At 40.8% G+C, this 14,694-nt stretch overlaps 1 protein-coding gene across 1 annotated transcript in view; it reads left to right on the forward strand.

Moving 5' to 3' along the window:
• camsap2a (calmodulin regulated spectrin-associated protein family, member 2a) overlaps positions 1-11,447 on the forward strand; it is a 52,014-nt gene extending 40,567 nt beyond the window's left edge. The window contains exons 8-19 of the mRNA XM_073476726.1: positions 1,815-1,911; positions 2,048-2,144; positions 3,115-3,146; positions 3,272-3,341; positions 3,544-5,650; positions 6,757-6,893; positions 7,318-7,541; positions 7,932-8,028; positions 8,771-8,836; positions 9,999-10,114; positions 10,456-10,574; positions 11,018-11,447. Of these exons, the coding sequence (XP_073332827.1) occupies positions 1,815-1,911; positions 2,048-2,144; positions 3,115-3,146; positions 3,272-3,341; positions 3,544-5,650; positions 6,757-6,893; positions 7,318-7,541; positions 7,932-8,028; positions 8,771-8,836; positions 9,999-10,114; positions 10,456-10,574; positions 11,018-11,323 (3,468 nt within the window). The 3' untranslated portion in view covers positions 11,324-11,447. The remainder of the gene's footprint in view (positions 1-1,814; positions 1,912-2,047; positions 2,145-3,114; positions 3,147-3,271; positions 3,342-3,543; positions 5,651-6,756; positions 6,894-7,317; positions 7,542-7,931; positions 8,029-8,770; positions 8,837-9,998; positions 10,115-10,455; positions 10,575-11,017) is intronic.
• The last annotated feature ends 3,247 nt before the right edge of the window (positions 11,448-14,694 follow it).

A 14,694-nucleotide genomic window follows, 5' to 3' on the forward strand; every position in this document is an offset into this window, starting at 1 on the left:
AAAAAGCTTAACATTTTTTATTGACTGATTGAGGAAAACCTGTAGTAAGCAACTGTTCAGTTTGCATGTAAAGATTCAATATTTGTCTATTGTGCTTTAGTTAGTTTGGAACTGTGGTTACCATGTGCACTACAGTTTCTCACACCTAGCTTCTGTCTCAGCATCACACCTTTTCAAGCATGTAAAGTACAAAAGAGTCCAAAAAAAAAAAAACGTAAAATGCTGCAGTAACACCCAGGGGAAACCACTGCTACTGGTGTTAATTGCCTGTGCCCCTCCTGCTGTGCTTTTGGGCTGCAGTTGGGAGGGCTTAAGGGGTATATGCGTGATGTCTGTATGTGTGTGTGGGCATGGTAGAGCAAAATGTTGCTGATGAAGTGAATCAGGTATCTTTAGAGCTGAGCCATGCAGCATTGTCTTTGTCTGGAGACCATAGACTGAGGGTGGGGAGGGGGCGTGTTTCCTCAAGGTCGTCCCTGCTTCACAGCACTCGTTTTGCATATGTGTGTGTGTGTGTGTGTGTGTGTGTGTGTGTGTGTGTGCGTGTGTGTGTGCACATATGCATGTGTGAGTGAGTGCCGGCATGTTCCCTGCAAAAAATGCTCAGTTGGACATGATAATTGATTAAATATTGATTCATGAAATATGTCAACATGGGCAAAAAAACTGCCTGAGCTGGATTCCATTCACAATGCGAAATAACTAGTTTTTGATGAGAGGAGTTTGACTTTGCTTTGTTTCGTGATGACACTAATTTAAAATGTGTTTAAAAAGTTTTTTAGGCTCATAATAGCACAAATCTTTACTCATTAAAATGCAGTGTTTGGACTGAATATGAAGCTGAATAAATGTTTCTAGTGTCAATCATACTGGTTAAACCATGTGGTATTTTGAGTATTGTCCATTGAATGCTACATGTTTTACCTCTGTCACAGTGCAGAACAACCAACCAGAACAAGTGAGATGTATGGTCCATAATTTATTTTTATTTTTTTCTTTGTTGAAAGGAAAAAACAACTGTTTATTTGAGAAAATGTAACACTGATGGGGATGATTTTGTTAGATGATGTTTTGCAGTGCAGTGTCCTCAAGCAGTTTGACCTCCCACTGTATGTTGGCCTGATTTAGGCATGGACATGACCTGGCACAGCAGTGCCAAATATCCCTTCAACTATTCTCTAATTCAGGTTGACTGGTGGATTGAATGCTGGTGATTGAGAACGGAAAAAAATAGCTGACCTCTATTTTACAAATTAGGTTAATGCCTTAATCACTCCTCTCTACTAACACAGGTACTATTGACGTTATTATGTAAGTGGAAGATTAGCTCATCTGTGGAAAGCCATGATTTTGGTTACATTACCTTAACTAACATAAGTTATTACTTTGTGAAAAGCCTGACTCTAAATGAGTAATCTTTATTTTACTTCAATGTCACTCATTTTTAGAATATTCCTTGCTGAAAAGGATGATGAATTTACTGTAGATCCACTTGTAAATTACTCCACTGGAGCTTGAACTATGAAGCATCTTTTTCTTAAGAGGATACTCTGTGAAATGGAGCAAGTTTGGTGAATTATTTATATGCAGACTGGAAGATAAACTAATAGTGGTCACGTCAGGTTCTCTGTAGGGGTTAAGAGAGACACCTGCTGGAGAAATAGATACAATGCACTTGATTGCAGGTGATATTGAGGATAAAGTGACAACAGGAAATACATAGAATTTGTTCACTGTAACATCATTGTGCTGAGTGATTTTTTTGTTCTCCAATCCCATGTCTTTAATCTTTTCTTGTTTTTATATTTCCACAGAATAACTACCTGGTGTTCATGGCAGAACTGTTTTGGTGGTTTGAGGTGGTCAAGCCGTCTTTTGTGAAACCAAGATTGCTGGACAACGAAAACACAGGCAAGTCTTAAATTCAGACCTTAAGACAGCATTTATGGTAGCAATAGCAACTGTAGTGTCAGGTGTAGAGAGTGGAGGTGGTTGTGTCTATTGTGAAAGCATAGTCTGATCATACGTCTCTATTGTGTCACCTCAGATCCTTCATCCTTGTTGAAGAATATGCCATTCATCCCCATCTCCAAGGCAACCAAGAGAAGCTTCATGGAAAGACCTCCAAGTCCTGAAAGACCAAGGTATGTTAGTACAAATTATGGTCTTCGATGTGAAATGTGAATTTTGCGTGATAGGTCTACTTCGAAATGTGCATAAGCAAGTCATTTCACTGCAAGTTAAGTGAGGCTGCTGGTGTTGGCTAGTAGTTAACAGGTGTGAATATATGGGACTGATTAAGCCAAATAAGATCAGCTTTGTACAGCAAAAACATTATCTGGATACACTGAAGCTAAAAAGTACGGAAGCCCTAAAGGGCCATGCATTCATACATTTTATTTCCTCCGTTTTCCCGTGATAACAAGTTAATTTCATTTGTTTTCTCGAGATCTCGAGTTATTATTTCGAAATAACAACTACCGTTTTCCTGAGATAACGAGATAATTTTCTCGAGATCTCGAGATAACGAAACTTTGTTTTCCCGAGATAACGATATAATGATTGTGATATAATAGGCCTGAGATTATGGAGACGCACGGGACCTCGTAGCTGGTCAGCTATGTAGTTAATGACGACATCAGGCTCACTTAGATTGCGCCGCCGATATAGCTGAAGCCTTGCTAACCGTCTTTTTAGATTACGCACACTAATGTGTATATTATCTGTGATAGCAAGGCATAATGCTATTTCAGCCTATGTCAGGCCTTGATTGAAAAGATATGTGACACGGTGATCGATATGCTCCTGCTCCTCTGACATTGCTACACTGAATGATGTTTCCTGCAATGATTTAATATACTACACTATCGTTTTGTTTTCTCAAGATCTCGAATTAATTATATCGTTATCTCGGGAAAACGGCAGTTGTTATTTCGAGATAATAACTCGAGATCTCGAGAAAACAAATGAAATTAACTCGTTATCACGGGAAAACGGAGGAAATAAAATGTATGAATGCATGGCCCTTTAGGGCTTCCGTAAAAAAGGACAATGAAAATGTACAGTATATTATAATGTATCACATCTCTGTAATTTTTCTCTCTCATTCTCCAGTTTGCCCCTCCGACCTCAGCCTCGAAACTCAGGTGATTTTTATTTATTTATTTGTTTTACCAAAATTGTAGTATTAGGTATGCATATCAAAATATGATTGCTTGTGGGTACAACAACTTCTGCTTTGACTCTTACTGTGCTTACTTGTGTCATCCAGGAGAGATCAAGAGGTCAACCTCAATGTCCTTCGTTGATGGCAACCTCGGCACTTGGCCCAAAGAGAAACGGTTAGTAATACTGCAGTCCTGTTCATGTGCTGCTCATTTAAAGAATCCAATCCTCAAGAGAATTAATTAAGATTAAGAAGGGCATATTGTGATGCTGCCAAATCTCTTGCCTCTTCCCTCAAATAACCCTTTACAGTTTGTTAGAAATTCTAAAAAGTATCTGAAGATGTATTTATAGTTTCTTTTTGTTTTTTCCGTTAAGGTCTGGGCCTTATGGAGTGTCTTTTGACATCCCCTTTGACAAAGAGGACTCTGCTCCCGGCCCTCTTTCCTCCATGCGTGGCATGGTCAGGTCCGTCAGCACTGATGATGGTTCTGGCTTCAAAGTCCAACATTTGCCTCGAGGAATGAAGCGTAACCTGTCTTTCCAGCCAGTGAACGGTCAGAGTGTTGGCATTGAGGAGGAGGGCTGCCCAGACAGCCTGGCTGGCATGGAGCCTGACATGCGAGCATACCCCAACGGACATGGAAGTGTCATGTCAACAACTCCCTCCATGGAGGAAGCCCTCCAGATTATCCACAGCCCAAGTAGGCCACCAGTGGAGGGGATAAACAGTGGTTTCTTTCTGCACAGTCAGGGCCACGGGGCTGGTGTTGGTAGCTTGGAGCCAGTGTCAGAGTTGGACTCCAAAGGGCCTCAGAGCACCACAGACACCACCGAGGTGGACACTGGCATCCATATTCAAACAGAAGATATGCTGGATGAGGACTCCTCTCTGAAGGACTGCTCTGTTAACATGGACCTGGATATGGACACGCCAAGCCCCTGTCCGAGCAATCAGAGCAGATCCCCCTCAGGAGTGAAGATGACCAGCTTTGCCGAACAGAAAATGAAGAAGCACACTCCATCAGCGCCAGACTCAGGAAGGTGCAGCAGCAGCTCCCTCAAGACCACTCCTGAGGGTTCTGAGTTTGGCCTCCCATTATCTGTCTCCTGGGCCCCAACCCCTGAGCACAGCCCCATCCATCAACAAACCACACCAACCATAACGGCTCAAGCATCGCCCACACCTATACAACTTCCACCCAATGATCCTGCTCAGGTCATGGCTACAGAAATGGTACAGTTGAGAATGAGGCTGGAAGAGAAACGTAAAGCCATTGAAGCACAGAAAAAGAAAGTGGAGGCCGCTTTTACGAGGCATCGGCAAAAGATGGGTCACTCAGCGTTTCTAAATGTGGTTAAGAGAAAAGGAGATGGGGCTGCTAGTGGAGAGGAAGGAGGAAAAACTGCAGGAGAAGGCAAGGTGGCAAGCACAAGTCCCACCTTCAAATTTGGAAGGAGCAAGGCAGACACACCTGATGGGGCAGAGCAAAGCAGCACAGGTTCCTGTTGGACAAAGTCACCAGGTGCAGGGGAGGAAGGTGGACAGGCTCATGCTCAGCTAACGGAGGTAGATCTCACTGAGTATACGCGTTCTATTGAGAAACTGAACCATTCATTAGCCTTCCTTCAGACCGAGATGCAGCGACTGGCTCAGCAGCAGGAAGTGATCATGGCCATGAGGGAGCAACAGCATCAGCAGGCGTGGGTCATCCCTCCCCCTCATACAAACCCATCACCACAAAAACACAGCAGAGCTGGAGCTGTTGCTCGATCCTCAGGACCCTCTTCCCCTGCTGACTCTCCTCGCTCCACCCACCGTTCTCCAACCAGCATCAAACGCAAATCCGCCTCTTTCCACTCACGTAATCCTCGCACCGCTCGTCCCAGCGAGCTAAAGCTTGCCCCTTACAATCGAGTGCTTACTGCACCTCAATCTGTCGATAGCATCCCCAGGCTACGGAGATTTTCTCCCTGCCAGCCCTTGGCAAGTTCCTTTGTTTACATGCAGGAGAAACCAGCAACCGCCAATCCAGCAACAGTAGCCTCAGATGGAGATAAAAACAAGGAGACAGAGTCACTTCTTTCCCCAGAGAGGGAACTTGCCAGTATATGTGTAGCCAACTCACCCCCCAGCTCCCCCAAGAGCAAAAGAGAACAAACCCAGGAAAGCCAATCCAAGATCACTGACACAGAAACAGATGAGCAGAAAAATCAGAAGTCAGTTGCAGACCTCAAACCTACTCAGTCTTCATTTCCTGAGGTTCTGGCACACCCTGTGGTAGAGACCTTCACGGTGACACCTACAGAGATTCCTGCACAGCCAGAAGCTTCAGGCCAAGCCAAAAGCAGCTTGATTGAGGTTCCTCTGTCAGTCGTGAAGCCGCTGGAGGATCTGACACTTGATGATGGTTTGGAGACGCAGCAGGATAACGTGGACGGCTCGGATTACGAACAGAAGATGTGTCGTGGTTTCTTCTTCAAGGTAGGCTGTGGATTCAAAGAACTGTCACCATATGATATGAAGAATAACTGAAATTCCTTTTCACTTTTATTCATCTGACCATTGTCTATATTTGTTAGCACTATCTCTCGTTATCATGAAGAAAGTTGATCGAAATCTTATCAGTTGATGTTTCTTTTTATAAAATAAGACAAAAAAAAGACATTATTTGCCTCGAGTGGGAGATTTGTTTTGGATTATGCCCTGGGACCTAAGTGTGAAGTCAACAAGTAAACAACACAGGCAATAAGACCATCAATCATAAAAAAACATCAGAACAAAGAACCAGCAGCATAAATCATAAAAACCATAGCATGCAGAGTCAGCGCAACTGGAAACCTTAAAATGCAGTGGAGCAGCTGTTAAAACAAGGGTAATCACATTTGAACCTGGGGCAGCCATGTTTGTTCCTAACACAAGGCAATGAATGGTTCAGGAAGCATGCCGGCCGAGAACAGCATCATCTTCCCATTTATAGGTTGTAAGATAGCTCGCTATCTGCAGCCTGGGCTTCGATGTAGGTCATAAAACTGGGGCTGTTGTGAATAATTCAGGCACAGCTGTGGAAATGTGGGCTTACAGAAGGGTTGAATAGAGTGTGAGGGTGTATGCTGAGGGATGTTCACATTAAAACTCTAAATGGTGCTGATTTGTACTCAGGTGTGCCTTTGCTAGAAACAGCTGAATTCAGTTTGATTTTGTGGTGTTGTAAAAGCATGATTTTACAATATTTTACCCTACCCCTTCTGGCCCAGAAACTCTTCTCTGTTGCTTCTGCCTGCCTTTTTCTGTCACATTAATTTACACAAAGGAGAGTTGACCTTTCAAATTAACAGTTCAAGTTTGGGATTATCAAATTCATTATATCAGATTAGATGAGTAAAGAGATTTAAGGGGTACTACACACTAATAACGCTCAGCTCTGCCTCTTCTTTAGTTTCACTACTGTTGAAGGTCAGCAGTGAATAGAAACAACAAAACAGTGATTAATAATATTCACTAAACGTTTAGTGGATTTTCATTCTGGTTAGCACACACTTTACCTGAAACGGTGGGAGTTGGCTGACTATGTTCACTTTGCGACTCAGGAGGATGGAAAGGCAGAGGAGAACATGGCTCAGAAGAGGGCTGCGCTGTTGGAGAAAAGGATGAGGAGGGAGAAGGAGACCCAGCAGAAGAAGATGCAGCTGGAGGTTGAGTTGGAGCAGAAGAAGGAGGAGGCTCGGTATGTTGACACATCTGGAAAATAAGTCCATACACATTCTCAGAGCACACAGGTATAGGAACACAGTGTTGTGTGCTCCTTCCTTTAGTCTGACAAAAGTTCATTTATTTTGTAGTTTCTTTCTTTCTTTCTTTCTTCCTTTCTTTTTTCTTTCTTTCTTTCTTTCTTTCTTTCTTTCTTTCTTTCTTTCTTTCTGTTTGTTATTTCAAATCTTAAAACAAGACAGAAATTGGATCACTCTTATTAGCACAATTATTAGCAAGTTAATTTGCATCATCTGAATGTAAATAAAGTTTGACCGCAGTGCCAGAGGTTTCATACATCAGTTTATACTTGTTTTCTATATTTTTTGTAGTAAGTAATTACTACATTGATCAGAAAACCCCACTGCACTGACTTCCACCCCTTTGTTCTGTCTGCTCAGACTGAAAGCAGAGGAGGAGCGGCTCAGGAAGGAGGAGGACAAAGCTAGGAGGGAGTTCATCAAGCAGGAATATCTCAGGCGGAAGCAGCTAAAACTGATGCAGGACATGGACACTGTCATCAAACCTCGGCCAGCTGGAGGCGCCAAGCAGAGGCGAGGCCGCCCCAAGTCCATCCATCGTGACAGCATGGACTCACCAAAAACCCCTGTCAGAGCTGCCACAGGTAACCATGGAAGCAGCCTCCTCTCAGAGAGGCTGAGGTCATCCCATCTGTCAAGTCTGTGTTCTGCTGCCACTTTGCTTTATGACACTTGAGAATGTGGTATTATACCGATTATTCTTGTTTTATGGACTAAAATCGAAAAGTATTTATCTAATTTGATCAATTTAGAGCAGAAGTATAACCTGATACACTTTAGGAGCAATGCAGCACTTCCATGTGTTTGTCTATGTTTTTATATGTCATTTAAATTAAGCAATATCTAATGTGTATTACTACATATTCTGCAGGCTGCATTGCTCTGTGACAGGATTTGCACAAAACACAGTGGACAGCCTGGTGTTGTTGTTTAACATCTTGTTGTGCTGTGCCGCATCCTGTCCTCACATCCAGGTTCACGCCAACGTGTCTTTTCAGTTTCCAGCTTGTCCCTCGCTTCCCTCACCCTGGGAGACAGCGACAGTGTTCAGTCTGACAAGAGATCGCCAAGGTGAGATGTTTTTACAAGTTTATAACTAACTGCTGGTGAAATGCAATAAAAAAAAAACATGGTTTCAGTGTAGCCTTTAAGCTTCACTTGAAGTTTGATGTTTTCTGGGATCTAAGGAATATAGTAATGGAGTATGTTTAGTAAAACATGATAATTGTGAAAACCGCTTTGCATTCATGCCAGTTTGTAGGAGATAGGAGTCTAAAAATCTGAAAATCTTGAAGTCCTAACACAAAAAAAAAATCAGACTCAGACATTATGCTAATGTAGGGAATAATTCATTTTAACCTTGTTCACTTGCTCTGAGAATTACAGTTACTAAGCCGCTGTAAAAGAGCATTAAATCCATGCATAATATATAAACCAAATGCAGGTTGAATTCTTGAGAAAGACAGATTACAGAGGTGTTTTCCTTAATAGCTGAGGAAAAAGCCTCTTTCACATTACTGGTTGGGGTGTTGCCAGACATAAATTTGACTGGACATTCACAATAAGATAACATTGTCACAACATTACATGTCAAACCTGAAAACATCCAACAACATTTGACCTTGGAGGGAATTTTTAACAAACATCTGTTCTTAATGTGGAATAACAAAATAATGTGATTTTTCTGACCCTTTTTTTTTTTTTAAAGCCAAGCTCCTCAGACTAACTCCAGTTCTCAGGTCTAACATTTCTCCCGTATTCTTCTATCCTCCTTCTTTTTATACTTTCTTTCCTGCTGTTTCACACATGTCAGAAGTGCTAGTTTAGCCTCTGGCAGTCTCTTCTACTTTCTGAGCTCTCCTAAATTGAGAAGGAGAAGGTTAGTTTCTGCTTGAGGTGCTTCACGCTGTCCTGGGCCCAATCCTGCACTGAAACCCTGCCCCCACACTGGGTTTTATTAGATTGATCGAGCACTTTAAGGAAAAGCAACTTATTTCCTCATGATTAACTCCAAAGCACTTGAATAACGCTACGCTTTTAACAGCATTGCCTTCACAAAATAATCACTTCTCTTTCTCCACTTACCTCTCTGCTGGGCCTTCCTCGCCAATTTACACGCCTGCTCTGGCTTCTTTTAAACCTGAAAAACATCAAAGCAAAATGTTTTTTGTCAGATTCACAGTTCTGAAGAACACACTTTGCATAAAAAATCCATCTTATCAAGTCATTTAACCCTATATTGTGTCATAAAAACTGCCAGTAAGGTATTCGGCATTGTCATTTAATGCCATTTGTTCTTGAAACATGTAAAGATAATCTAAATTAGACTGAAATATCCTATCCAAAAATGACTTGTTAACGTGGTCAGTTCACCAAAAAAGCACTATAAGCAAGTGTGGCTTTAGTTGCTCTCACTGTACATTTGCCGCGCTCATTGATCCCCACTTAATTACAGAGGCAGAATAGTGTATTTTGTAATCCCAGTAGAATACGCATTATTCACTCTGTATATTTAGAAATCACTTGTTGTTTAAGATTGCCAATGTATTGAGGAGACACATAAGCCTGCTGCAGTCCAGAAAAAGAGCAAGTAAATGCCAAGTGCTGCACTGTAATTCACTGACCTCTTTTATTGACCTTAAACGCACCAGACTGCTTCACATCTCTGCACTCACTGCCTGTGCTTGCAAGCTTTGCTTCCTCACTAGTTAATGTAAGGATGTACAACAGACACTCCAACTGTGTGTTGAAACAGTACACACAGTTTCCTCCACAGTACAGTATAAATCTATACAAGCATGTTGTAGACAGGGTGAGAAAATGACACCAGCCACCAGCCAAATACTGCTGTTTTGAAGGATAAAGTTCTGGAGATGACATTGACATTTTCCTGCCCTGCCTACAGTATAATTTGCTGAGTGTTCAGAAACGGCACCAATGCAGAAAGGTGATATGATACTGTGTGTGTGTGTGTGTGTGTGTGTGTGTGTGTGTGTGTGTGTGTGTGTGTGTGTGTGTGTGTGTGTGTGTGTGTGTTGTAGGCCAGATTCTGCCGATGGCTTCCTGTCCCCAAGTCGCTCCAGCAGCAGGAATGGAGAGAAGGACTGGGAAAATGGATCCACAACCTCCTCTGTTACATCTAACACAGAGTACACTGGTAGGACATCTTAGCATATATCGACTGTCGCGTAGGTTTACAATGCAGACGTTCAAACTAGCTGTCAATTTAAGATTCAGGATAGCCTAGATATTTAGTAAGTAAACGGTAAGAAGAGCTGATGTTAGTCTTTTTGATATGGTAATTTGTTTTTGTCCAAACTTAAGCTGTAATCTAAATGCATGCATTCATAGCTCACATCCCCGAAAATCTTCATACATGATTCATCAAAAGGAAGAGTAAAAATAGGGAGGGAACTAGTCTTTTCTTTGACATAACTGGAGGAGTTGCCATGACAACAGTCTTATCCTGATGTTGTTCCCCTCTCTGTTCTCATTCAGGACCGAAGCTATACAAGGAGCCCAGTGCCAAATCTAACAAGCACATCATCCAGAACGCTCTGGCCCACTGCTGCCTCGCAGGCAAGGTTAACGAGGGGCAAAAGAACAAGATCCTGGAGGTAACAGCGTGTAGCTTAACCCTACACCACATACTTTAAACAGTGTGGATTAAAAACTGTCATGGGACCTTTATCTCTCTTCCTGTCTGTTTTACTCCTATGAAGTAAAGCCACAAAAAAGTATATAATTTAAATCCGGGCTACATGATAAGGTTAAAAGAAAACCCTTGTATATATCATGATTATTGTGCCAGGTATTACAATTTCGATATGAATCACGACTATTGAGAATGATTCATTCATTTTTACTGAAAAAACGATTGAAATCATGATGATGTGACATTTAGAATTACGAATGCGAAAATGTATATTATACAGAATTTATCAGGACAACAGGTAAATATTGAGTCTTTGGGGTAGCATTAACAAGGGAACAGGAAAATTCAAAATAATAGCAAGGTTCTCTGGTCATCTAATGAGCTTTTCTCCCCTGACCTTAACAGGAAATGGAAAAATCAGAAGCCAACAACTTCTTGGTTTTGTTCCGAGATGCCGGTTGCCAATTCCGCTCCCTCTACACGTACTGCCCCGAGACAGAGGAGATCAACAAGCTGACAGGCATCGGCCCCAAGAGCATCACACGCAAGATGATCGATGGCCTCTACAAGTACAACTCGGACAAGAAGCAGTTCAGTCAGATACCAGCCAAGACCATGTCGGCCAGCGTGGACGCGGTGACGATCCACAACCATCTCTGGCAAACCAAGAAGCCAGCCACCCCTAAAAAAGTAGTGCCTGCCCAGTCCTAATGGAACTCAATACCCTGAACTTCACCATCTCCCCCTCAAATGGAACATACCCATTTCAATTTGCACTTCACTGTACATATCCATGAAGATTCAAGCACCTGCAATGCCAGTTAGATTGAATGCATATTTGTCTACTTCATGTTTGTTCGTTTTTCCTCTCCATTGCATTCCTGTCCTTGGTTCTCCTTTTTACTCTGGACTGGATAGGATAGAACTCAAAGATTATGAACAACTGGAATGTATGCCACTGTAAAGGAATGATGTAAATGCTTCTCACTTCTGTGTTTTTAGAGATTGTCATGTTTGAGTCAGTTTACGAAGGCTTGTGTGTGAGTGTCGGTTTTGTTTCCAATGTGCCAAACGTCAAAAAAGAGACAGTATGAATGCCAGGACATTTTATTGGGTACACTGAAGCACTGAATGTTTTTAATTCATGTACAGATTGATTTGTGTTTGCATTATCCTGTTGATGTGTGGCCTTATGCACGTTTTGTTTTAGCGTGAGTGCAATGAGGCGATTGTAAAACATACAGATGGGGTTTTTGTATTTGGAAGAACAATTTTTCTTCATCTCTGTGGGTGAAACAGTTTGTATATTAAGGTATGTAAAACCACAAAGGGCCAAAAAATGAATTGCATACAGCCAGTGTTAGCCACACAGTACATGTGTGTTCAGCTCAACAAAGCCAAGCGGTTTCAGCTTTTTCAGAACCCTTTTTGAGGAAGTGATTTTAAAGAATGCAGGACGTTACTCTAGATCACTGGTTCTCAACCTGTGGGTCAGGATACCTGCAGACAATTAGAGCTGTAATGTCCGATGTGTGGAAAAATATATTTATAATACACAAATATGCTGTCCTGTTTGTAGTTGCTGTCAAATTCAGTTGTCTTGCAATATATAGAAATAGTTGCAACCTCCAGAAGTAGTCCAATAATTAAGTAGGATTGGCAGACAGTGAAAATAAAAATCATCCCATGGGGATTAAAGTTACATATATCTACGAGGAGGCATTGCTTCAGCCAAAATGGTTGAGAGCCAGTGTTGTAGATCAGTTTGCTGCTTGTTCACAGAAGATTTGTGAACAAATGGAACTGCTCAGTATTATTTTATTTTTATTTTGAAATGCTGCCAACTGCACCGTGTAGTACCTTTGCAGTATATTAATATAATGTACGATTACACTCTCACCCGCTGGTATCAGGAATATGTCTGAATTCCAAAACACCTAAGAAGTATTTATCTTCATATTAATATCAGGAAATGAAATTGTTGTACTGGAACTTTTTTGACAGGACTATAAATTCTTCAGATTCACACTTGGTCTACTCATTTTCACAAAGTCTGCACTTATAATACTCTAAGGCACTTTTGGTAAAAGCATCCACCACACACCATATGCAGTAAACATAGTGCATAAACAGTTTAGATTGCTGATTAGTTAGAAATTAATTGCTCTGAAGAAAGCCAGTCATACATCACTGCAAGTATTCCCTGATTCATTAAACAGCCACACTGTTGCTATTGTCGTGTCAGCTCTTACATAAAACAGATGTATGTTGATCCAAATTAGATTACATTATGTGACGCATTAGCAGCATATTTGTCTGTTGCCTATAGATGCAACATGTCCTAAATAGGCCAGAAATACAGTAATTGTGTTACATTTTTGTAATTTTTTTCTGTTATTAGCAGAATCCATTTCGCAAAGTAATACAAGGCAAAATACGGCAGATCTTTGTTGCTGCATACGGGTAGAGACTCGCCTCAGAGTTTCATTGGTGTCAGTATCATGTTCCTTTTGCCACCAAATGTAAAATCAAAACCATTTGCAGGTACGATTTCCAACAAAGCAACATCTACTAACATGGTGCTTTGTTTTCAATCGGGGGGGGGGGGATATTTATGACCAAAAGAGAGCATGTACATGTCTTTGAAAATGTAATCTAGTATGACAGAGTGAAGAAGTGTTTCTCTGTTGTTTATTGAAAGGATTTGTCCACAGAAGCTCTGTCCACCTGCTTCGGGCTGCTCAAGGCCAAGGTAAATGATTATTTAAACTGTAATGATATTGTACAGTGTGTTCATGTGAGCTCATACCTATTCACTATGATGACTTTGTTTTGTTTGTCAACGCTGTGCTGTCATTCGACATATTGCTGAACATGTAGTTTCATTTTTGTTTTTTTGTTTTGTATTTTTTTTCTTTTCTTGCATTTATTAAAACTAAGCATGGCCTCAGCATTAATGTGGTTTTAATTATAAAACAAAATGTCTACTTTAGGGTACATCAATCAAAAAGTCAAGAGGGTTCATATTATTTGTATCGATTCATTTTTTATGGATTTATAGATATTACTTATGAGGTGTAGAGACAGGATTTGACAACAAGGACTATCATGTCTTTCACTATGCAACCTTTATGGAAATATTAGTCTTATTTATTTGCTATTTAAGTTATTTAAGCAGTATTCATACAAAACTGTGAAAATACTGTTACAAGTAAAAGTTCCAGATTAAAAATGTTACTTCAGTAAAAGAATGTGAGTATAAGCAGACAAATGTACTGACGTTTAAAAAGGAAAAGCACTTCATTCTAAAAATGTCCACTGTGGCTGTTATACATATATATTTATAGGACTGTAGTTAATGATTATTTTCATTATGGGTTAATCTACTGATTTTCATCATTAACCTAATTGACCTAATTGTTTGGTTTGTAAACATTTTCAAAAATAGTGAGAAACTACAATGTCCCCCCAGTAGAACGTAAACCTCCACCAAGCACCCAACAGTTCCCTTTTGCACCTAAATCAGCCTGATTTTTTTCATCAAGATCCATGTAATATTTGCTGAACCAACAAACAAACAAACGGACACTGGTCAAAATATGACCTCCTTAGCAAAGATAATAACTTCAGAATTACACAGAGCCCAAAGTGACACCTTCAAAATGCTTACTTCTGTCCAGCCAACAGTCCTCAAAATGATTAAAAATGAATCCATATGCCAATTGTCTCACCTTTAATTGTTGGCCTTTAGCTTTAACTGGCAGTAGAAAAGCTTTTCTGCTTCAACACATCACCATGAAGTAAATTGCACACTGTAATGGATCAAGAATAATGAAACCATCAGCATTTACACTGAGTCTCTGTAAACCTCACTGTCACTAGACGATTTTGTCTGCGACCAGGTATGCGGTCACCCAGAAAAAGCAAGGTGGCACAAAATTTCTGTTATAGACTAAGGGATTCAATAAACTCAAGTTTTGTCCTGTGTTGTTATTTGCTTCTCTGAGGAAAACAGAAATGATCAAGTTGTCTTCGTCACAGTGGCGGCAACAATAACACCACTTAGAAACACTTGCTACTCA

This window comes from Pagrus major, chromosome 11 (assembly GCF_040436345.1).
Source record: "Pagrus major chromosome 11, Pma_NU_1.0".
Taxonomy (NCBI): Eukaryota; Metazoa; Chordata; class Actinopteri; order Spariformes; family Sparidae; genus Pagrus; species Pagrus major.